General features: G+C 47.8%; 1 protein-coding gene across 3 annotated transcripts in view; it reads left to right on the plus strand.

The window, feature by feature from the left end:
* Positions 1–26,584, plus strand: part of ube3c (ubiquitin protein ligase E3C) — an 88,210-nt gene that overhangs the window by 41,586 nt on the left and 20,040 nt on the right. For all 3 annotated transcript variants that reach the window (XM_062994491.1, XM_062994490.1, XM_062994489.1), the window contains 6 exons: positions 3,283–3,387; positions 4,645–4,732; positions 8,360–8,457; positions 8,559–8,694; positions 13,087–13,334; positions 24,863–25,075. In XM_062994491.1, coding sequence (XP_062850561.1) covers positions 3,283–3,387; positions 4,645–4,732; positions 8,360–8,457; positions 8,559–8,694; positions 13,087–13,334; positions 24,863–25,075 — 888 coding nt within the window. The remainder of the gene's footprint in view (positions 1–3,282; positions 3,388–4,644; positions 4,733–8,359; positions 8,458–8,558; positions 8,695–13,086; positions 13,335–24,862; positions 25,076–26,584) is intronic.

Below are 26,584 nucleotides of genomic sequence, written 5' to 3' on the forward strand. Positions count from 1 at the left end.
AGATAGATACTGTAGATAGATAGATAGATAGATAGATAGATAGATAGATAGATAGATAGATAGATAGATAGACAGACAGACAGACAGACAGACAGACAGATACTGTAGATAGATAGATAGACAGACAGACAGACAGACAGACAGACAGACAGACAGACAGACAGATACTTTATTGATCCCGAAGGAAATTAGATAGAAATAATCATGTCTGTGTAGACACCCTGCTGGCCGATAGCACTGCTAAGATTCGAACCGGGTTCTCAGCGGTGGTTGGCTAGCATCGTAGGACACTGCGCCAACCTAGTGAGCTGCCTACTGCCTACTACCTACCTGATCAGCTGCCTCAGTAGAGAGGATTCTAATAAGACATGGAACTCATAAGGCAGATTATTCAGACGCACTACTGTTCGTTTACTAAGCTAACACAGTTAGCGTCAGGCCGTTCAAACCGACGCTAGCACGCCGGCTAACGTCTCCCTCCGTGTACCGAAAACGCTTAAACTGTCCCTGACGCCCCAGTTTACAAATAAACGACACTCGTATAATTACACCTTTATACAGATTGAACATCAATGAGGATTTATTTACATTAGATTTACTAAGAACTCCGTTAGTTGCTTCGCGTTTCATTCGTCCGCCACGTTTGTCATTTTTTTTGGTGAGAAAAGTCGTGCCGCACTGAATGCTGGGATTGCCCGTGATTGACGCTCCCTCGTTATTCAGTCGGATAATCACTCAGAATTAAGGCGCCTCACTAGGAGCATTTTAATGGATCTATGGATTTAGACACGCCCTCTTCTCGGGCGTGTAGGGTGACCTAAAATGCGTCCAAAATGTTTAGCTGAGTTTCATTTATCCAAAGCGACTTCTTGGGACAGTGGTGGCCTAGTGTGTAGAGCTTTGGGCTATCAACTGGAAGATTGGCGGTTCAAATCCAGGCTCTGCTATGCAGCCACTGTTGGGTCCTCGAGCAAGGCCCTTAACCCTGTCTGCTCCAGGGGCGCCGTACGATGGCTGACCCTGCGCCCTGACCCCAGCTTCCAAACAAGCTGGGATATGCGAAGAAAGAATTTAACTGTACTGAACATCTGTATGTATGTATATATGACAAATCAAGGTGTTCTTCTTGCAGTTGAGGGTCAAGGATCTGATTCTCTTGTCCAGTCGCTTAACGTCTCAGCTGGATGAGTAATTGGATCCGTTTGTCCATTCGTTTGTTTAATAACCAAACCGTCCCTATCAGAGAGTCTATTCAGACCCCTGAAGCAGCTGTTCTAGCACTTAGTGGTCGCCGGTTGAACACCGCGACTGTTTTCCTGCACGTTTCCTCCCGAGCGGCGGCGATCTTCGCTCCCATCGGTCCATTATATGTACTTAACACCTCAATTAGCTTAATAATGACTCAGCCGGCCGGGTCAATCATTATCCGCGAACGCCGTCGTCGTACACGCGGCGATGACTGCGCTAACACGTTCGGCCCTGACGAGCCGTTTCATGCTGTAATTAGCACAGTCGCGGGTTAATGAAGCGCGCCGAGCCGCCGTGTGCCGTCCGCTCAGGGAACGAGCTCCGTGTTTACCGTGATCGCTCACGCTGGACAACCGGACTCGTACCTTCAGCATCTCTGACAGAGAAATCCCATCAACCCAGACGAAGTGCTCAAACCAGCACGGACGCATTTCCCAAATTGAGAGGCCAGATTTATGGCCGGCCCGGCTCTGACCCCGCCCACGCTAATGTTCATCTCGGGCGCTCGTCTGTCCCTCGGCCGTGTTTTATCATCCCTATTGTCCCGGCCATCCATTTAATGGAAGGAAGTTAATTGAAAACTAAGCTCAGATTAATATTGCTAATGGAAGGTTTCCTCTTGGCCATGTTTGGAGAAGCGGTGACACGGCTGGAGTTTTGCTCGAAGCCCGTTGCGGCCTGCACTTAACCCGATGGGCTAATTAACCGGCTCCGCCCCCTCGTATGCTAGTTGACCGCGTACAGGATTTTGCACTCGGCGTTATTAGCTCTCTGTTATTACTGCTGCCGGGTCGATGATTCGCTGCTGTTCAGCTCTCGGAAACGTTGTGAGAGGAGTGAGTAAAACCAAAAATTTTTGGTTCATACAAAGTGAGTGTGTGTTGGGTGCAGGGTGTTTTTCTGTCTTTTGCCCAAATATTGCTGCACATTATGCCCAAATATTGCGGCACTTTATGCCCAAGTATTGCGACACGTTATGCCCAAGTATTGCGGCACTTTATGCCCAAGTATTGCGGCACGTTATGCCCAAATATTGCGGCAAGTTATGCCCAAATATTGCGGCACTTTATGCCCAAGTATTGGGGCACGTTATGCCCAAGTATTGCGACACGTTATGCCCAAGTATTGCGACACGTTATGCCCAAATATTGCGACACGTTATGCCCAAATATTGCGACACGTTATGCCCAAATATTGCGGCACTTTATGCCCAAGTATTGCGACACGTTATGCCCAAGTATTGCGACACGTTATGCCCAAATATTGCGACACGTTATGCCCAAATATTGCGACACGTTATGCCCAAATATTGCGGCACTTTATGCCCAAGTATTGCGACACGTTATGCCCAAGTATTGCGACACGTTATGCCCAAATATTGCGGCACGTTATGCCCAAATATTGCGGCACGTTATGCCCAAATGTTGCGGCACGTTATGCCCAAGTATTGCGGCACGTTATGCCCAAATATTGCGGCACGTTATGCCCAAATATTGCGGCACGTTATGCCCAAATATTGCGGCACGTTATGCCCAAATGTTGCGGCACGTTATGCCCAAGTATTGCGGCACGTTATGCCCAAATATTGCGGCACGTTATGCCCAAATGTTGCAGCACGTTATGCCCAAGTATTGCGGCACGTTATGCCCAAGTATTGCGGCACTTTATGCCCAAGTATTGCGACACGTTATGCCCAAATATTGCGACACGTTATGCCCAAATATCTCAATTGCTTTAAAGTCACTTTGGATAGAATGCTGCTGAGATCCATGTATGGCTCTATTGGTGTGCTACTAAATCAGAGCACTGCACCACCCGTGCATCCGGTAGTCCAATCAGTTACAATGTAAACTGATTGAACAAAGTTTGGGTTTGGGTCTGTAAGGACAATTTAGACCACAGCGTGAGGAGAAAAACCAAACCATGATGTCCAAGGAACAGTCTGTGGATCTCTGTGAGCAAATTCTGGAAAGGCACCTGTACAGTTCTCTGGGGGTTCTTAATTCTGTGCTTTTACCTTCTGTTTGGTCGCAGGTGATCACAAACCTGGTGAAGATGCTGAAGGCGCGAGACATCCGGAGGCCGTTCTGCCCGCACGGTCACTGGCTGTCCGGCGAGGTCAACATCCGAGCTGATAAGGTGAGGACTCTCATTACACGTCTACTGTCGGATGGCATGATGGGTACAGAAAGTGGTTTTAATCTATAGTGTGTGAACATTGCCAACAAAGACGTTTTCGTTCTGAGGTACACTATAGTGTTTCAAGTACACTATTGGGTCAAAAGTATTAGGACGTCCCTTTTAATGATGAATTAAATGATAAATTCATCTGTTTCAGTCGCAACAGTTGCCGACAGATGTGATAAAGCAATTATATAAAGGCAGTTATATACTTCCAACTGCAGCAACAGTTTAGGGAAGGTCCTTTCCTATTCCAGCATGACTGTGTCCTGGTTTATGAAGAAAAACTCCAGTGTCCTGCACAGTCTCCTGACCTCAGTCCCACTCAACCCCTTTAAAATGAACCAGAACATCAGTTGAGTGCCCAGGATGGACAGGATGGGCACAAAAAAGCTTCTAGTGTCACATTAAAACATCAAACATGTACATTTAGGTATTCAGCATTTATAGTACTGTGACACTATATTGTGTAAGCAATTGGGGGTTAAGGGCCTTGCTCGAGGGCCCAGCAGTGACAACTTGGCAGTGGTGGGGCTTGAACCAGTGACCTTTTGATTACTAGTCCAGTATTTTGACCACTAGGCTACAACTGCCCTGCACGCCTGGTAGAGACGAGTATAAAGGCTTTTGGAAAGGAAATTAAACCCAACGCTTTTCTCATTAAGGGTTAGGGGCCTTGCTCAGGGGCCCCAACCGTGGCATTTTGGCAGTGATGGGGCTTAAACCAGCGACCTTTTGATTACTAGTCCAGTACCTTAACCACTAAGCTGACATTAACTGCTATGATTGTCATGATGATTTCCAGCCAATCAGAATTCAGGAGTTTTACTGGCAGTGCTAATTTGGAAGTGGTGGGGCTCAAACCAGCGACCTTCTGATGTCGCATCACATCGAACCCTCCCGATTGGACGTTCTGGTTGACCCACTTCTGGTGTGATTTCAAATACGGATCATTTCTGATCCTGGCAAAATATCATGTGCATGTTTTACCACTGTTTCATCCTGGTCAGGGTCGTGGTGGGTCCGGTTTCTCTGGAATATCTGGTCGCAATGCAGTAACATAGCCCGGACAGGATGCAAGTTTATCCCCACCCCCTCGGACATAACCAGTCATTGGCTAATGTGGCTGATAGCACCGCTTGGGATTTGAACCCCTGGTTATAGGGTTGGATTCCTGCTGCTGTTATGTTGAACCGTGTGTGTGTGTGTGTTCAGGTAACCCAGCTGTACGTCCCCTCAGCGAGACACGTCTGGAGGACGAGGCGGATGGGCCGCATCGGACCGCTCCAGTCCACGTTAGACGGTGAGATCCCGCTAGCCCCCCCGTGATTTATCCATCCCGCCGCTCGTGAAGAGTTATCGACGTATCCGGAGCTAATTCGTTAATTAATTCGGACTTAACGCTGAGCTGATGCGCGCTTTTCTTGTGACCGTGCACATCCGCCATGCCATCAATTACCAGGGGATCGTTCGGACGCCGACGCATAAAGAAGGTTTAGCGGAATTGGACGAGAAAGCGTGCGGTCAGGAAGAGCCGGGCGCTCATCCAGCCCCGTATTAGCCTGATAGCTCATTTGCGAGCCTGCGGCGGGACGTCGGCGCGAAGATCCACGGCGACCGGCGACCGTCGACCGTCTCGGGGCCGTTCCCGGGGGCCACAGGTGCTTCGGGATTCAATTAGCCTAAGGCAGGTCACATCTGGCCTCGTGTTTGTCCCGGGCCAGATGCTCTTTCATTTTCCTAAATGGACGCTCGCGCGCCGGTGATGAATGGCGCGCATTGACCGCGCCGCGCCATAACTCTCCGCCCGAGACGGCGCGTTGATGGCCGGAGGAGGGTGGGGGGGGGGGGTGGGCGGGGGCGGGGGTTGACTAATTGAGCGGAATAATTGCGCAGTACCAGCAGCGTGGCAGACAAATGATGCTTCTCTGATGCTGTTCCGGCACTTTCTGTCTCCTCTTCATCTGCTTAAAGTATCGGGGTGGAAGTGGACTGAGCTTCAATCCCAAACAAACGTCCCCGTAATGGACGGTGGACAGCAGAGTTCATCAGAACTACAAAGCAGCCGGGAGGGGAGGGGGGGTTAGGGATGGGGGGGGTGACCGAGCGTTAATGAGACTGTTTTGCTTTTCATCTTTCGTACGTTTACACCCGTCACACGTTTGTCCACTGATCACTGTACAACCCCAATTCCAATGAAGTTGGGACGTTGTGTAAAACATGAATAAAAACAGAATACGATGATTTGCACACTACAGAGACGAGATATTTAATGTTCAAACGGATAAACTTTATTGTTTTTTGTAAATATTCACTCATTTTGAATTTGATGCCTGCGACACGTTCCAAAGAAGTTGGGACAGGGGCAACAAAAGACTGGGAAAGTTGAGGAATGCTCAAAGAACACCTGTTTGGAACATTCCACAGGTGAACAGGTTAATTGGAAACAGGTGAGTGTCATGATTGGGTATAAAGGGAGCATCCCCGAAAGCAAGGGTCACCACTTTGTGAACAACTGCGTGAGCAAATAGTCCAACAGTTTAAGAACAACGTTTCTCAACGTGCAATTGCAAGGAATTTAGGGATTTCATCATCTACAGCCCATAATATCATCAAAAGATTCAGAGAATCTGGAGAAATCTGTGCAAGTATTATTAGCATTATCAGCGCAAAGTTGAAAAGCCAGCGTCTCTGATGGTACAAGGGGGTGTTAGTGGGTAACCTGCACATCTCTGAAGGCACCATTAATGCTGAAAGGTACATCCAGGTTTTGGAGCAACATGTGTCTTTTTCAGGGACGTCCCTGCTTATTTCAGCGAGACGATGCCAAGCCACCTTCCGCACGTGTCACAACAGCGTGGCTTCGTAGTAAAAGAGTGCGGGTACTAGACCGGCCTGCCTGCAGTCCAGACCTGTCGCCCATTGAAAATGCGTGGCGCATTAAGAAGCGCAAAATGCGACCACGGAGACCCCGGACTGTCGAGCGACTGAAGTTGTACATCAAGCAAGAATGGGAAAGAATTCCACCTACAGAGCTTCAACAGTTAGTGTCCTCAGTTCCCAAACGCTTACTGAGTGTTGTTAAAAGGAAAGGTGATGTAACACAGTGGTAAACACGCCCCTGTCCCAACTTTTTTGGAACGTGTTGCAGGCATCAAATTCAAAATGAGTGAATATTTGCAAAAAACTATAAACTTTATCCGTTTGAACATTAAATATCTTGTGTTTGTAGTGTTTATGTAGTTGAATATGGGTTGAAAAGAATTTGCAAATCATCGTATTCTGTTTTTATTTATGTCTTACACAACGTCCCAACTTCACTGGAATTGGGGTTGTAGATGCTTTTGATGGTGGACTGGGGTTAGCATGGCCATTTAGACTCCTATGTGACTACACAGCCCCACACAAAAGGGTTCGATGCTCTGTGATACACAGTAGATCTTCTGTTGGTTCATACCAGCCGAGTCCTGGCTGCCCAACAACCTGTCTGCGTCTTTCTTCAGACACCACTTGCTTTTTTCGGAGCTTCTTTTTAAACCCAGTTGTCTGGTCACAGTCTGGTCCTTATTAAAGTCCACCAGGTCTGACTAACCAAAATAACACCTGAACTACAAGAAAACAGGGGTGAAATCCCAGGGGAGCAGTCTTGCCCTTCCTGGGGAAATAGGGAGTTGTTGTCCCCCAATGACAATGTAAAAATAACTACTACACAGACGTGATTGGCTGTGTCCAGGGTATTCCTGCCCTGCGCCCAGCATTAATAGCCCATTGTTTCCCAGTGGAACCAACAGCCTCAACCCTGACCAGATGACAATTAAATTAAATGCCCCCCCCCCCCCCCCCCCCCAGTGGCAAAGAAGACAGTGCAGACACTCAATACTTTTCTCATCGTAGCTTGTAGGCTGGTAATACATGGTGTAGTAGGATCGACCTCAGTCAATCAAGCTTTTCCTGAGCCTGATTGGAGTCAGATCCTGCACTGTACCAACTACAAAGGCATTACAGCATACACCAAGAGAAGGGTGCTGGTCTGAATGCTAGACTTTCGCTGGAAGGTGGTCCAGTGACTGGCTTGATTCTGCCATTTGTTGCTTAGAAAGAAGGCTCAATACATGTCCGCTACATGCCCAAAAGTATTGAGACGCCCGCTAATTGTTGGGTTCAGATGTTTCAGCCAGGATATAAAATAAGCCTCATGCTTTTATTATTACTCCGAGGAGGGTACGTTCGCCTGCCCCACACCCCCTTCGCCGCATGCACAGTCTCTTAATAATCACCCACGTTGTTGTGGATTCGCACATGAGGCCGGATATCCCGCACGGAGAGACACGCACCGATCTCCATGCTCGGGCTGCTAACCATGGTCCTTACACAGCGTTTGAAGACCCCCCTCCCATTTATTAGCCTGGTCTTTTCCCACCCTGCAGACACTCCCAATTGTGACCGCTAGTGGGCGCCCAGCCGACCAATAGCAGAGCTGAGATACGAACCTGGAAGAATCCCAGCGCGTCGCCTGGGCGCCTGGAAGGTCCCTTTATGTTCCAGCATGAAGACGTGGGTTGATAAGTTTCCATCAGTGGCCATCAACAAAGACCTCAACGCCACTCATCACTACTGGGATGAATCGGAATACCACAAAGAAGGACGGCCTCGGTGCCCGACTTTAAAATGCCGTTTTGATTCGACGGGGACAAATTCCCAGAGGTGCATTTCAAGATCTTCTGGAAAGCTTTTACAGAAAGTTAGAGGCTGTGATAGCCAGGGATGAGGTGCCATGTCCATATTATTGTCCAGCAACAAGCAGGTGTCCCAATACTTTTGTCACAGTGTCTTGATTCTCTAGTTCCCACATGTCCACGTTCTTCTGCACTCGAGTTAATCGTCCAGGTCCAGGATTTAATGTTGACCATGTTCTGATTTGCCCCCCTAGTTGGTTTGGAGCCTCCACCCCTGTCTGTGTCGGAGGAGCGACACCTGGCCATCCTGACCGAGCTGCCCTTCGTCGTGCCGTTTGAGGAGCGAGTGAAGGTACGACTGACCGCTGACCGCCTCCTGCGCCCGTCTCAATAGCGGTTGTTCGTTTCAGAACGTTTGTTTTCTCAACTGGTCTCTGCTCTTCACTGCTGCAGATCTTCCAGCGTCTGATCTACGCTGATAAACGTGAGGTGCAGGGCGACGGCGGCCCCTTCATGGACGGCATCAACATCACTATCCGCAGGAACTACATCTACGAGGACGCCTACGACAAGCTGTCTCCAGAGAACGGTGTGAAGCGACAACATACACACACACATTCACACAACTACACACACACACACACACTCACACAACTACACACACGCCTAGGACAAGCTGTCTCCAGAGAACGGTGTGAAGCGACAACATACACACACACACTCACACACACTCATACACACAACTACACACACGCCTACAACAAACTGTCTCCAGAGAACGGTGTGAAGCGACAACATACACACACACACTCACACAACTACACACACACACACACACTCACACAACTACACACACGCCTAGGACAAGCTGTCTCCAGAGAACGGTGTGAAGCGACAACATACACACACACACTCACACACACTCATACACACAACTACACACACGCCTACAACAAACTGTCTCCAGAGAACGGTGTGAAGCGACAACATACACACACACACACACACACACACACCTACACACACACACACACACACTCGCACAACTACACACACGCCTACGACAAACTGTCTCCAGAGAACGGTGTGAAGCGACAACATACACACACACACACACACACACCTACACACACACTCACACAACTACACACACACCTACGACAAACTGTCTCCAGAGAACGGTGTGAAGCGACAACATACACACACACACACACACACACCTACACACACACTCACACAACTACACACACGCCTACAACAAACTGTCTCCAGAGAACGGTGTGAAGCGACAACATACACACACACACACACACACACCTACACACACACACACACACACTCGCACAACTACACACACGCCTACGACAAACTGTCTCCAGAGAACGGTGTGAAGCGACAACATACACACACACACACACACACACCTACACACACACTCACACAACTACACACACGCCTACGACAAACTGTCTCCAGAGAACGGTGTGAAGCGACAACATACACACACACACACACACACACACACCTACACACACACTCACACAACTACACACACACCTACGACAAACTGTCTCCAGAGAACGGTGTGAAGCGACAACATACACACACACACACACACACACCTACACACACACTCACACAACTACACACACGCCTACGACAAGCTGTCTCCAGAGAACGGTGTGAAGCGACAACATACACACACACACACACACACTCACACAACTACACACACACACACACACTCACACAACTACACACACGCCTACGACAAACTGTCTCCAGAGAACGGTGTGAAGCGACAACATACACACACACACACACACATCCCTACACACACACTCACACAACTACACACACACTCACACAACTACACACACGCCTACGACAAGCTGTCTCCAGAGAACGGTGTGAAGCGACAACATACACACACACACTCACACAACTACACACACACACAACTACACAACTACACACACACCTACGACAAGCTGTCTCCAGAGAACGGTGTGAAGCGACAACATACACACACACACTCACACACACTCATACACACAACTACACACACGCCTACGACAAACTGTCTCCAGAGAACGGTGTGAAGCGACAACATACACACACACACACACACACACACACCTACACACACACACACACACACTCGCACAACTACACACACGCCTACGACAAACTGTCTCCAGAGAACGGTGTGAAGCGACAACATACACACACACACACACACACACCTACACACACACTCACACAACTACACACACACTCACACAACTACACACACGCCTACGACAAGCTGTCTCCAGAGAACGGTGTGAAGCGACAACATACACACACACACTCACACAACTACACACACACACAACTACACAACTACACACACACCTACGACAAGCTGTCTCCAGAGAACGGTGTGAAGCGACAACATACACACACACACTCACACACACTCATACACACAACTACACAACTACACACACGCCTACGACAAGCTGTCTCCAGAGAACGGTGTGAAGCGACAACATACACACACACACTCACACAACTACACACACACACACTCACACAACTACACACACGCCTACGACAAGCTGTCTCCAGAGAACGGTGTGAAGCGACAACATACACACACACACTCACACACACTCATACACACAACTACACAACTACACACACACCTACGACAAGCTGTCTCCAGAGAACGGTGTGAAGCGACAACATACACACACACACACACACACTCACACAACTACACACACACCTACGACAAGCTGTCTCCAGAGAACGGTGTGAAGCGACAACATACACACACACACACACTCACACAACTACACACACACACACACACTCGCACAACTACACACACACCTACGACAAGCTGTCTCCAGAGAACGGTGTGAAGCGACAACATACACACACACACACTCACACAACTACACACACACACACACACTCGCACAACTACACACACACCTACGACAAGCTGTCTCCAGAGAACGGTGTGAAGCGACAACATACACACACACACACACTCACACAACTACACACACACACTCACACAACTACACACACGCCTACGACAAGCTGTCTCCAGAGAACGGTGTGAAGCGACAACATACACACACACACACTCACACAACTACACACACACACACTCGCACAACTACACACACGCCTACGACAAACTGTCTCCAGAGAACGGTGTGAAGCGACAACATACACACACACACACACACTCGCACAACTACACACACACACACTCGCACAACTACACACACGCCTACGACAAACTGTCTCCAGAGAACGGTGTGAAGCGACAACATACACACACACACACACACACTCACACAACTACACACACACACACACACACTCGCACAACTACACACACGCCTACGACAAGCTGTCTCCAGAGAACGGTGTGAAGCGACAACATACACACACACACACACTCACACAACTACACACACACACACACACACTCACACAACTACACACACACCTACGACAAGCTGTCTCCAGAGAACGGTGTGAAGCGACAACATACACACACACACACACTCACACAACTACACACACACACACTCGCACAACTACACACACGCCTACGACAAGCTGTCTCCAGAGAACGGTGTGAAGCGACAACATACACACACACACACACACACTCACACAACTACACACACACCTACGACAAGCTGTCTCCAGAGAACGGTGTGAAGCGACAACATACACACACACACACACACACAACTACACACACACACACACACTCGCACAACTACACACACACCTACGACAAGCTGTCTCCAGAGAACGGTGTGAAGCGACAACATACACACACACACACACTCACACAACTACACACACACACACTCGCACAACTACACACACGCCTACGACAAGCTGTCTCCAGAGAACGGTGTGAAGCGACAACATACACACACACACACACACACACACTCACACAACTACACACACACCTACGACACGCTGTCTCCAGAGAACGGTGTGAAGCGACAACATACACACACACACCTACACACACATGCCTACAACAAACTCCAGAGAACGGTGTGAAGCAACAAACTACACACACACACACCTACACATTTACACACAACTATACACACACACACACACCTACACACACATCTACGACAAACTGTCTCCAGAGAACGGTGTGAAGTGACAACCTACACACACCTGTACACACACACACACCTGCACATTCACACACTTACACACACACACATCTACACATTCAAACACACACACCTACAGGCACACACATCGACATGTTTACACACACCTCTACACATTCACACACACATAAACATGGGTTTGATTCCCAGGTGGAGCGGTTTGGGTCCTTTCTGTGTGAAGTTTGCATGGTTTCCAAGTATGTGTCCAAAACATGTAAGTGAGGTGAACTGGATATACAAAAAACTACGTCCTGTCATGAATGGAGCCAAAGTGTAAAATATCACCTTAAAATAACAATAAATAGAATCAGAAAGGTTCAGATTTAGCCTCAGATCTTTGAACACTCTGAAACACGTCTTGTGGAGCTGATTTGGTTTTGAGCTGCTCTGTATTCTGTGTGTGTGTGAGGGTGTTTGGGGAAGTTTTTCATTGGAGTCTGACACTGCAGCGCTAGTTTAATGGAAGTGCAGGATAATTGGAGAGGTATAATTAAAGTGTGTGTGTAGTTGTTTGGTGCTTTCTCTCTCGTTTACTCGATTCCCGTTTAACTGCGGCCACTTTAGTTCTCGTTTTGCTTCCTGCGTCTGTAAAATGAGGCTAATGGCTCCGTTTTAATCCGACACCCTCCCAACAAAAACAGATTTCATCAGAAGGACCTTGAGTCCCTTTTTGGCAGGGAATTTTACAGGAAGGCCATTTGCCTCACGATCGCTCCTTAAACATATCCTCACCCTCTCTCTCTGTTTTCTTGGTCTTATTTCAGAGCCTGATCTGAAGAAGCGGATCCGGGTGCACCTACTGAACGCCCACGGCCTGGACGAGGCTGGCATCGATGGGGGTGGGATCTTCCGCGAGTTCCTGAGCGAGCTGCTCAAGTCGGGCTTCAACCCCAACCAGGGCTTTTTCAGAACCACCAACGAGGGCCTGCTGTTCCCGAGCCCCACCGCCGAGATGCTCATCGGAGAGAGCTTCACCCGCCACTACTACTTCCTGGGACGGATTCTCGGCAAGGTGCGTCCTAAAGCACGTCATAAAAGCACTCACCCACCACTTTATCTCCCAGTTTAGTCCATTCCAGTTCCTACCGGTTTCACACCCACCGATCTGATCACCACACGAGAGCCGGATCACCACACGCCTCCTCGGACACAGAGTTGGGTATGGTACGCCGCCACATGCAGGCGTCCTGACCAGTCCCGGAGAGCGCATGTCATAGGGCAGAGTCCACGTCTGACCCTCCCTCCCTTAAACACAGCCAGTTGTATTAGAGTGGACGCCCGGCCTGGTCAGCAGCTCTGATAAGATTTACATTTACGGCATTTATCCAAAGCGACTTACAGTTGTGACAGTATACAGTCTAAGCAATTGAGGGTTAGGGGCCTTGCTCAAGGGCCCCAACAGTGGCAACCTGGCAGTGGTGAGGCTTGAACCGGCAACCTTCTGATTGCTGGACCAGTACCTTAACCACTAGGCCACAGCTGCCTTAGGTGATAAGATCCTGAGCTCTACATTTACGTTTTCAGCATTTAACAGGGCCTTGCTCAAGGGCCGAACAGCAGCAAACTGGCAGTGGTGGGGCTTGAACCAGCAACCTTTTGATTCCTAGTCCAGCACCTTAACCGCTAGGCTACAACTGCTGCGATTGGTTGACCTAGTCGAAAACTATGTTTATAAATGATCCTTTTTCATTTCTACAACGTTTCCATTCATATAAGCGTTCATATGATTCCCTCAGCACTACTCGCTATGTGCAGGACCTCAGTCGTATCTGGTCCAGTCACTGGTTAGTGGCATCAAGCGCAGACTTAAAAAAAATGCCAGCTTTCAGTTTTCCAAGACCCAACTCATCAAAAGTTTGGTGATACTTTAAACTGGCACAAAACTAATAGCTGGTTTGTACACTGTGTAAAGCTTTGATGGTACCACAGCAGCACCAGCACCATGTTGCACGTCTATATTGTTTCATCAGGCTTCTTAATCGCGGAGATCTTGGAATACCGTATTCCTTAGCGAGTTCAGTTAGACGGCCGCGCACTTTGCTGCGTTGGGCTTTGTGATTTTTGCGGTTGTCGCGGCTGTGTTTACATGGCTTAGAATGTGAAGTACTTTATGAGTGAATGTGGAGGTTAGGATCGGGGCTCATTCTGTCGTTACTGTACGTTGGACTTAATGAGACGTGGCTACATCTAACTATTTTATTTCTGCTATAAGTTTAAGCACTTTGCTTTGTGTACGGAGCACCATAAACTCGTGCTGCACTCTGTTTAATATGGAGCACTTGAGAATGTGATCATATGGACATAAACCCTGTTTACTTTTAGTTCTGTGCCGTATTGCTGTACCATACAGTTTAATGCTAAAATAAAAGAAGCTTAAATGAGATTCTGAACTAAAAGTTTTGGAGGAAAATTAATCGTTTAGATTAATCAACGAATCGATGAAATAGTCTATAGATTAATCGATAGAAAAATGTTGTTAGTGGCACTTTAACACTTCGACATCTTGGACATTTTGACTAAGCGATTGCTAACTGAATTGCCGTAGGATTGCCAGGACTAAACACAAACCTTAAAGTTTGAATTTCACAGCGAATCGCATATTACACGAGAAACGTCTGGTTTCCTTGTTTGTGATGCGATTTTCACGGCCGCGAATGAGGCAGGACGCTGGTATTTGGCTAAAGTGATGTTGACGTGAGATGTTGAAACGGCAGCTGTGAGTGATCCGTGTCACAAGAGGTGTTCACATCCCACCGGCCCCGTGAGCGGGAGGTTTGTTTGAGCGACCGAGCAGCAGCTCTTGTTCCTGTTTGATTTGCTCAGTGAGAACAGAAGAGCTGCTGATAAGGCACAGACTGGTGTTGATCCTCTCTGCTGGACTGGATCAGTGCTGGATTAAACCCTGAAATGAGCGAGTGATGATGAATAGATGAATCATCTCACTATCAGCGCTGCTCATTTATCAGAAATCAGAAAGTCAATATTTTATTCCCAGTCTAGACGGCACTTCAGTGGCCTCTGACATCCCGAGAGCTTCAACACTGACTCACTAACATTCTTCTACCCAGAGACTTCTACACAAAGACTCACAAAATTAAATCTCAGCTCTGCTACCGGCAGGCCGGGTGCCTGTACAGACAGTGATTGGCTCGTCCATGGGTGAAAGTGCCGGAGGAGATTCCTCATAATTAATGCCTCTGCTGGCTGAGAGATGACTGTACAGAGACGGGGGATAATGGGGATCGATGTGTGACTCTACTGCTGAACAGAGCCTTGGTCCATGATCTTAAACCCAACTGAACATCTAGGATGAATTGGAACTTCCCTTACGAGCCAGGCACAAGTGTGATATGAAGACACTCCAATGGCCTACACAGAGCGATGATTCAAACTCAACTAAATATCTAGGATGAATTGGGACTTCCACTAAGTCCCAGGTAGACACAGATGGGTTGGAGATTGTGGTATAAAGACACTCTGATGGTCTGCACAGAGCACTGATCTTAAACCCAACTGAACCTCTAGGATGAATTGGAACTTCCCTTGCGAGCCAGGCACAAATACATGGTTTGACAGATGACGTCTGCACAGATAATAGGGATCGATGCGTGACTCTTTGTACGTGATACTGACACCATTTGAACCCGACTCTTTCAGGTGACAAGAAGCGGTCAGTATTGTGCACGTGTCAAAGGGGGCGTGTGTCTACAGCTGAACAGAGCCTTGGTCCCTGATCTTAAACCCAACTGAACATCTAGGATGAATTGGAACTTCCACTGAGACCCAGGTACACATACAGTGTATCACAAAAGTGAGTACACCCCTCACATTTCTGCAGATATTTAAGTATATCTTTTCATGGGACAACACTGACAAAATGACACTTTGACACAATGAAAAGTAGTCTGTGTGCAGCTTATATAACAGTGTAAATTTATTCTTCCCTCAAAATAACTCAATATACAGCCATTAATGTCTAAACCACCGGCAACAAAAGTGAGTACACCCCTAAGAGACTACACCCCTAAATGTCCAAATTGAGCACTGCTTGTCATTTTCCCTCCAAAATGTCATGTGACTCGTTAGTGTTACTAGGTCTCAGGTGTGCATAGGGAGCAGGTGTGTTCAATTTAGTAGTACAGCTCTCACACTCTCTCATACTGGTCACTGAAAGTTCCAACATGGCACCTCATGGCAAAGAACTCTCTGAGGATCTTAAAAGACGAATTGTTGCGCTACATGAAGATGGCCAAGGCTACAAGAAGATTGCCAACACCCTGAAACTGAGCTGCAGCACAGTGGCCAAGATCATCCAGCGTTTTAAAAGAGCAGGGTCCACTCAGAACAGACCTCGCGTTGGTCGTCCAAAGAAGCTGAGTGCACGTGCTCAGCGTCACATCCAACTGCTGTCTTTGAAAGATAGGCGCAGGAGTGCTGTCAGCATTGCTGCAGAGATTGAAAAGGTGGGGGGTCAGCCTGTCAGTGCTCAGACCATACGCCGCACACTACATCAAATTGGTCTGCATGGCTGTCACCCCAGAAGGAAGCCTCTTCTGAAGTCTCTACACAAGAAAGCCCGCAAACAGTTTGCTGAAGACATGTCAACAAAGGACATGAATTACTGGAACCATGTCCTATGGTCTGATGAGACCAAGATTAATTTGTTTGGTTCAGATGGTCTCAAGCATGTGTGGCGGCAATCAGGTGAGGAGTACAAAGATAAGTGTGTCATGCCTACAGTCAAGCATGGTGGTGGGAATGCCATGGTCTGGGGCTGCATGAGTGCAGCAGGTGTTGGGGAGTTACATTTCATTGAGGGACACATGAACTCCAATATGTACTGTGAAATACTGAAGCAGAGCATGATCCCCTCCCTCCGGAAACTGGGTCGCAGGGCAGTGTTCCAGCATGATAATGACCCCAAACACACCTCTAAGACGACCACTGCTTTATTGAAGAGGCTGAGGGTAAAGGTGATGGACTGGCCAAGCATGTCTCCAGACCTAAACCCAATAGAACATCTTTGGGGCATCCTCAAGCGGAAGGTGGAGGAGCGCAAAGTCTCGAATATCCGCCAGCTCCGTGATGACGTCATGGAGGAGTGGAAAAGCATTCCAGTGGCAACCTGTGAAGCTCTGGTAAACTCCATGCCCAGGAGAGTTAAGGCAGTTCTGGGAAATAATGGTGGCCACACAAAATATTGACACTTCAGGAACTTTCACTAAGGGGTGTACTCACTTTTGTTGCTGGTGGTTTAGACATTAATGGCTGTATATTGAGTTATTTTGAGGGAAGAATAAATTTACACTGTTATATAAGCTGCACACAGACTACTTTTCATTGTGTCAAAGTGTCATTTTGTCAGTGTTGTCCCATGAAAAGATATACTTAAATATCTGCAGAAATGTGAGGGGTGTACTCACTTTTGTGATACACTGTAGATGGGTTGGAGATTGTGGTATAAAGTCACTCTGATGGTCTGCTCAGAGCACTGATCTTAAACCCAACTGAACCTCTGGGATGAACTGGAACTTCTTTTGCGAGCCAGGCACAAATACATGGTTTGAACCCGACTAGTGCAGGTGAAAAGAAGCGGTCAGTATTGTGCACGTGTCAAAGGGGGGTGTGTCTACCGCTGTAGATGAAGCGAAATGCAGTCAGATAATTGGTGTGATGACGACCCTGATCAAGCCATCATCCCCAGCGATGCTTAATAGCAGTGGGGTCACGATCACAAATGTGTTCAAGTGCGTGGTCGTAGGGATCAAGGGAAGAAACAAGGAAAAAACCCTGGACGAAGAAGTAAGTCCTTAAGTACAATGTTTATTTAGTCCATCAAGTGCTCCAATATGGTGTAAACTATTTACAACTATTTACAAACTGTACAAAAATTATACATGCTTCCTATTAGCCTCTGCACACTTCAAAAATGCAAAAAAATAAATAAAGTCCGTACACTAGGACTGAGTCGGACCCGAATCAAACGATTCACCCAGTCTGTCCTCTCGACTCTGAATCGGTTTACAGTTTCTCTCGCTCGTGGTGACATTCGTGGTCCTGTCCACGGTGCACGTGTCGGCTGCAGGCACTGGTGTGATGTACTCGCATCGAGCCGAGTTATGCCAAGTTCACACTACACGACTGGTTTGTTTGTAATCGGGAGTCTTTTCAGTCGGTGTGTATTTCACACTACACGACTGATGGGCGATAGGGGGGTTTCACACTACACCATCTATCACCAACTGGAATCACAGGCGAGCTTCTCCGGTCTCCCAAGTATCGTTTTGTCATGAAAACAAACACGAGAAGTGACGAGGGGTTTAATGATACCACATCCAAAAATGCACGTCAACAAGTAGCGAGCGATCAAAGTTTGTGCACATAAAAACAAAGAGAAAAAAATTTATGAAATGTGGATTTTGCTTGGATTGCTCTATAGTGAGTTAGAGGTTAATAAATATTTTTGCAATGCAGCGTTGATGTTTTGTAGAGAACGATCAGGTCAGAAATACTGTAAAACTTGTGTGTGTGCCGGTGTATTCTGATATAAACTGTATTAAGCCCCTGTACAGCCACACTCCTCCCCTGTGTTTCTCCTCACGCTGTATCTTGCGTTCTCATTGGCTGTTTGACATCTGACATGCTAGAAATCTCGATCCGGTCGCCGAGCGCTCGGCCAGTCGGATCGAGTTGTTGGGTAGTTCACACTTAGCGACTGAGAGCCGAGTTTCGATCGCCGAGCGAACGCCGAGTTGCTCCCGAGCCGGCAAATCTAGCGCCGACCAGTCGCCGAGTGAAAATCTGGGCAAAAGCCGTGTAGTGTGAACCAGGCATTAGTTGATGGGTCCGGTCGGCTTCTGTTCCTCTGACGTGGTGCAAGATGTGTGCATCAGATGAAGGGGTTGGAGTTTGAAGAGCCGTTCCTCCCAGTAGCTGTCGCTCTATCCGCTCCTGCTGCACTATCGTCTGCAGTTGTCCAAACTGATGCTGAAGCATGCGCCACCGTTGTTCCTGTCTCTGCATGTCCTGCTCCATGCGTTCTGAACCGCCATGAAGTTCCTCAGGAGGCTGATTAACTGGGACGCACTTTCAGCATCCTCCGAAGTTGTTCCGGACCCTCGTCGGGACTGTGCTTCAGTTCTGTTCACCTGTCTTTTTGGAGATCATGTCTGAATTAACAGCACTTTTCTTGTGGCTTAATGTCCTACAGTCCTTTGGGTTTTCCTCACTGCACTAGAAAAAGACCGCTGCCACCATTTGTGTTCGTGACCCCACTGCTAATAAGCAAAACTAGTGCTCTGCTGGCCACTAGGCTGATGTTACAGTGCGTTTTTAGACTTAAAAATGAGGAGAGGAGAAGGGGATGATGGCTTGATCAGGGTCGTCATCACAACTGGATATGACTAGAAAAATGGGAAAATGTATTTTTTAAGAAATGTGTGAGCCTTTGAGTCGTCCTTGGCATTAAAATACCAACTAATGCCTAGATCACACTACACGATTTCTGCCCTGATTTTCGCTCGGCGACTGGTCGGCGCTGGATTTGCCGGCTAAGGAGCAACTCGGCGTTCGCTCGGCGATCTGAAATCGGCTCTCAATCGCTATGTGTGAACTACTCAACAACTCGACCCGAACGGCTCACCGAAGCGAGATTTCTAGCATGTCAGATATCTGAATCTGAGTTGCACAACTGGTAATGAGGGCTATGTCGAACAGCCAATGAGAACGCAAGATACGGGGTGAGGGGAAACGCAGGGGAGGAGTGTAAACAGGTGCGACAGGGACGTAATATAGTTTATATCAGAATACACCCGCACAGAAGTTTTACAGTATTTCTGACCTGATCGTTCTCTACAAAACACCAACGTTGCATTGCAAAAAATATTTATTAACCTCCAACTCACTACAGAACAATCCAAGCTGGTCGCGTTGCCAAATCCACTCAGATTCATTTATTTTTCCTCTTTGTTTTTATGCTGCACATCAGCGCACAACCTTTGATCACTCGCTACTTGTTGACGTTTGTTTTCGTGACAAAACGTAGTTTAGGAGACCAGATAGACTCGCCTGCGATTCCAGTTGGTGATCGATGGTGTAGTGTGAAACACACCGACCTGAAAGACTCCCGGTTACAAGAGATCCAGTCGTGTCGTGTGAACTTGGCATAACTTGCATGATGATGAATTATCAGCTCAGATTTCATCAGATGAACAGGTCTGGTCTTCGCTCTCCAAGCTTAGTAGCTGCTGTGTGATTTCTGAGACGTGGATTAAAACTAGGGATGCATCAATACCATTTTTTCCCAACCGAGTACAAGTACAAGTATTTTTGTACTTGCCGATACCGATACCTATTGGATCAGATATCCGACATGCTAGAAAACTCGATCCGGTCGCCGAGCCGGTCGGATCGAGTTGTTGGGTAGTTCACACTTAGCGATCGAGAGCCGAGTTTTGATCGCCGAGCGAACGCCGTGTCACTCCCGAGCCGGCAAATCTAGCGCCGACCGGCCGCCGAGCAAAAATCGTGTAGTGTGAACCAGGCATAACGCAGCAACGTGCACTAGGCACACGGTATCGGATGTTTAGTATCGCAGCCTCGTTTGCGAGTACAAGTTAATGAGCGCGGTATCGGGCAAATCCCCTCGAGCAGCGGTTTCATTATTGTTAAAGTAGCGACCGAAATGATGGACGAAGCCTCGTCGTCGTTTATTAATGCCTAACGTTTTAAGGATTCTTTAATGGGCCTCCTCTGCATAGTTCATGTAAAAATACTGCATTTTTTAAATTACCTCACCCGCCCGCCCGCCCGCCCGCGCCATCACGGCCTCCATTAGCCGATGCTTCCTCGGCGGTGTTTGTGTAGCTAAATCAGCCGGCGTCATAAATAACCTCAACCTTTTCCTCCGCTAATAGAATTTTGATCTGTTTTACAGTCACGGCCATGAACGCCGCTCCTGACGAGCCAACTCCGGCCAATTATTAGAGACCTCCGGCGCGGCCACGCGCGCATAATACACTGCGCTCTTACTCCGAGTCCTTACAGTGAGGAACGAGCCCCCGCCTCCACGCCCCACGGTCTTTTACCATTCACTCACTCACTAATGGATCGCGCAATTAAGCAGGGAGATTAATTAGAATTTGACTTTCAATTAACCCTCTTTCTCGGCCCATAAATCCCCCCCGGAGTGGCAGTCTGAGTGGCTATTGATGTTTGTTTAGTGCCGTTATAAAGGCACCTGATGTAGATTAGAATTACATCACTGTTGCTGCATCGTACACACACACACACACACACACACACAGCGTTGTGAGGTTATTATCCTAATTCATGATTAAGGTGCGTCGGTGTTGAGGTGGGATTCAGAACGTTCAGGCTTTGATAGACTTCCATAAAGACTTTTAAGTACTTAATGAAATTTATAAACTTATTAAAGCGTAACGTCAGAACCGCATTCACACACATGGCCAAAAAGTATGTGGACACCCCTGCTAATAATTGAGTTGGTTCAGCCACGCCCAATGAATGAGATGAATCTAGCATGACTGCACGAGTACATAGTTTGATGAATGTGCTGTAAAGGAAGTCCACTGGAGTCTTAATCCCTGAGCCTTAACCCAACTGAACCTCTAGGATGAACTGGGACTTCTGTTGAGAGCCAGGCACACACACACACACACCGATCAGCCATAACATTAAAACCACCTCCTTGTTTCTACACTCACTGTGCATTTTATCAGCTCCACTTACCATATAGAAGCACTTTGTAGTTCTACAATTACTGACTGTAGTCCATCTGTTCCTCTACATGCTTTGTTACCCCCCCCTTCCCCAGGACCACTACAAAGCAGGTGTTATTTAGGTGGTGGATGATTCTCAGCACTGCAGTGACACTGACATGGTGGTGGTGTGTTAGTGTGTGTTGTGCTGGTATGAGTGGATCAGACACAGCAGCGCTGCTGGAGTTTTTAAATACGGTGTCCACTCACTGTCCACTCTATTAGACACTCCTACCTAGTCGGTCCACCTTGTAGATGTAAAGTCAGAGACGATCGCTCATCTATTGCTGCTGTTTGAGTCGGTCATCTTCTAGACCTTCATCAGTGGTCACAGGACGCTGCCCACGGGGCGCTGTTGGCTGGATATTTTTGGTTGGTGGACTATTCTCAGTCCAGCAGTGACAGTGAAGTGTTTAAAAACTCCAGCAGCGCTGCTGTGTCTGATCCACTCATACCAGCACAACACACACTAACACACCACCACCATGTCAGTGTCACTGCAGTGCTGAGAATGATCCACCACCCAAATAATACCTGCTCTGTGGTGGTCCTGTGGGGGTCCTGACCATTGAAGAACAGGGTGAAAGGGGGCTAACAAAGCATGCAGAGAAACAGATGGACTACAGTCAGTAATTGTAGAACTACAAAGTGCTTCTATATGGTAAGTGGAGCTGATAACATGGACAGTGAGTGTAGAAACACGGAGGTGGTTTTAATGTTATTGTCCTACATTTGTAATATTTATTAGTTTGTAGAGAAAAGTTTGTCTCTGAAAGGTGACCAGTCCAGAAGGAGAAGGTCGCGAGCTGACTGATGGCGTGGACGATTGAAAAGTGTTTTATTTTTATATTGATTCCTAATGTTGTAAATTAGCAAATTTATTTGGCAGCAAACAGAAGGCGGCTGCTTACGGCCCGCCGGCGTTTAAGCTCCCCTGATGGCGTTGCGATTTGCATTAATTACCCTGCCACTGCACTCAGTGATATTAAAAGGCGCCGGCGCCATTAATCCTTTTATCCCCAGTCATTTTGGCACAATTTCTGGCAATAAACAGCAATAAATAATCGAAGAGGCTTGAAGAACAGTCGCCGCGCTCGCCTCCATATTCTTATTGCCGCTCGTTCCCGGCAGCGGCGTTATTGATAGGTTTCAGGGGGCTCTCGCCACGCATATGCTCCCGCCTCGATGTGGCCGGCGCTAAGTGGATTATTTTGCATAAAAAATGTGTTGTGTTTCTTTTCGGGAGTCCCACAATTAACCTGTGTTTAGAAAACGCGGCTGATTTACGAGCCGCCTGTGTGTTTTCGACGTCCGCGTTATGGAGATTTGGGAAATTTATAATCCATTTAGTTGATGCACCCGGGGGGGGGCTGGTGCAATCCTTTATATGAGGTCTGTATATTTTAATGTCCTGAAATGGGCTTTTTTTTTTTTTTTTTTAGGACGGTCGCTCTGTATTAGCTTCGGCTCTTTTATGGCTCGTTTCGGACCGCCGCGATGGCCGGTTGCGGCTCGGGTCAAGGTCAGGAAACTTTGAGACTGCGGCGGAATGGAACGTAATACGCTGCACTGATGACAGGATTTATATGTGCAGAAAACATCTGATTACATCGCGAAACGCTTTTTATTTTTTAAATCTACACGGTCGTCTATAGGCCAAAAGTTTGTGAACCCTTTGAAATGATCATTCTAATGGTACGTTCACACTGGCATTGACTTTTTGCCTCTTGTAGCCCGGATCGTTGATCGCTCGTCGCCTGTGGGCGTTTCTGAACTCTCAAGCTGGTCGTTGGTTTCCACGATTTCACTCACGCCAAGCAAATGCCATGGCAGCACAGCCAACTTTATTGCCTAGTATCTGCAGAGCGTCTTGAGCAGTGGCGTAACTAGGGGCTCATGGGCCCCAGTGCAAAACTAAAATTTGGGCCCCCCTCAACAAATTTCATATATTGGTCGAGTAACGTTAAGCAGGTTACACAGGTTCCCAAAAACCCTTGCTGTGCGCTCACTGTGTTATTGTGATTACATGTATTCTGATATTGTCTTTTAGTTATTTAAATATTTTACTTAACGCCCCTGGTCTTAAGATTAATGATATGTTGTTTGAAGCACATTTAAAGAACAATCTATGGGAACAACACCTGACCAGGACCACAGACTGAAATATGAGAATGACCTACCCTTCCTGTCAGCTTAGGGGGCTCCAGTCATTGTTCAGCTCCTGACTGGTCAGTGCTTCATAGTCACTGGATCTGAAATACTGTCTCTCTTCGGTAGGGCCTAGTTGGTAGATCGTTGGGCTATCGATCGAAAGGTTGTGTGTTCGAATCCAGGGCTTTCCTCCGGGAGCTCCGGTCTCCTTCCACATTCTAAAATACTGAATTTGCCCTATAGATGAATGTGTGTGTGTCTGTCTGTCCTGCAATTGACTGGCACCCTGTCCAGGGTGTTACTGTGTGCCTTGCGCCCATTGAAAAGCTGGGATAGGCTCCAGCAACCCCTTCCCAGCGGTTAAGAAAGTGAGTGAGTGAGTGTACATGGTTGTGCCACCTCTGCCCGTTGGTTTAAATGACGTAGTGCGTCTTAATAATCTGCCTCATGAATTCCATGTCTTAGAATCCTCTCTACTACTGAGGCAGCTGATCAGGTAGGCAGCAGGCAGCAGGCAGCAAGGCAGCTCAGTATGTTTTTGAACACACCTGATGAATTCAGAGTTTGATGTAGATAGATATTAGATCGTCTCTGTTGTTTTCTACCTCAGGCTCTGTACGAGAACATGCTGGTGGAGCTGCCGTTCGCCAGCTTCTTCCTGTCCAAGCTCCTGGGCACGAGCGCCGACGTGGACATCCACCACCTGGCCTCCCTTGACCCGGAGATGTACCGCAACCTCCTGTTCCTCAAGAGCTACGAGGGCGACGTGGAGGATCTGGGCCTGAACTTTACCATCGTCAATAACGACCTGGGAGAAGCACAGGTTAGCAAGAGAGGCTTTTATATTCTGTTCGATCAAACGTGCTGGAGATTAGATTGAGTGGACGATCGAAACCGAACTGACCGCCTCAGGTTATTGGCTACACGGCTCAGAGTTTACCAGGTGGGATAATAGCTCAGGTAAACAGAGAGAGAGAGAGAGATCCGTGCTTTATCACTTCTTCTGCTTCATCACACAGTCCCGACATCAATCATTAACACTTAAACCAGACTGAAGGAGGGAAAACCATGGGTCAGAAATAACAGGACGCTTAGAGAGTCATTGTACCCAAGCATTCGCTCTTTTTACTAGCCGAAACGTTTACATTTATGACAGTATATAATCAGAGCAACCCCAGGGCTAAGGGCCTCACTCAAGGGCCCAACAGTAGCACATAAGAAATGCTGGACCTTGAACCCTCATTACTCAAAATCAAGGGAATTTTCGTCTTTCAAAAGCAGGACACGTCTCTGGATCGCCCCATCTTCTAATTTAGTCATTTCCACTTCCCATTTGTGAATCCGCTGCCGCTTGCACGACCCCCGGTCTGATCAACCAGATCCGGATCACCACGTGTCCAATCTGCAGCCGCTTCTCATCACCTACCAGTAGTGGGTATCTTCTACGGAGAGCCATGCTAAGCTCTACATCCCCCCCCCCCCAGTCTCTGATATTGCATATTACAGCATCACAGGAACGAAGACCGTCCTTGTACCCAAGCATTCGCTCTTGTCACCAGCTGAAACATTTACATTTATGACAGTATATAATCTGAGCAACCCGGGGGCTAGGGGCCTCACTCAAGGGCCCAACAGTAGCACACAAGAAATGCTGGGTCTTGAACCCTCATTACTCAAAATCAAGCGAAGTTTCGTCTTTCAAAAGCAGGACACGTCTCTGGATCTCCCCCTCCCCATCTCTTAATTTAGTCATTTCCACTTCCCATTTGTGAATCCGCTGCCGCTTGCACGACCCCCCGGTCTGATCACACAGATCCGGATCACCACGTGTCCAATCTGCGTCCGCTTCTCATCACCTACCAGTAGTGGGTATCTTGTACGGAGAGCCATGCTAAGCTCTACCCCCCTCCCCCCCCCCAAATCTCGGAGATTGCATATTACCGCGTCTGAACCTCCCCTCCCTCAAACACGGCCAATTGTGTTTGTGTGGCCGCTCGTGTGCAATGATTCTGCAGAGAGTTCGAACAAACAAACAATCCAAGGGTGTAGAGCTTAGCATGTCTCTCCATGCATGATACCCACTACTGGTAGGTGATATGAAGCGGACGCAGATTGCTTTATCAGACCGGCGGTCGTGCAAGCGGCAGTGGATTCATAAACGGGAATTGAAAATGACTAAATTAGAAGATGGAGAGGGGGAAATCCAGAGACATGTCCAGCTTTTCGAGTGGCACAGTGGTCTTGCACATCTGCACAGACGTAATTGGCTGTGTCTGAGGGAGCGGGTGGTCAAACCTTTACAAAGGATTGCTCCCTGTCCAAGATATTCCTG

Source organism: Trichomycterus rosablanca, chromosome 4 (assembly GCF_030014385.1).
Source record: "Trichomycterus rosablanca isolate fTriRos1 chromosome 4, fTriRos1.hap1, whole genome shotgun sequence".
Classification (NCBI taxonomy): Eukaryota; Metazoa; Chordata; class Actinopteri; order Siluriformes; family Trichomycteridae; genus Trichomycterus; species Trichomycterus rosablanca.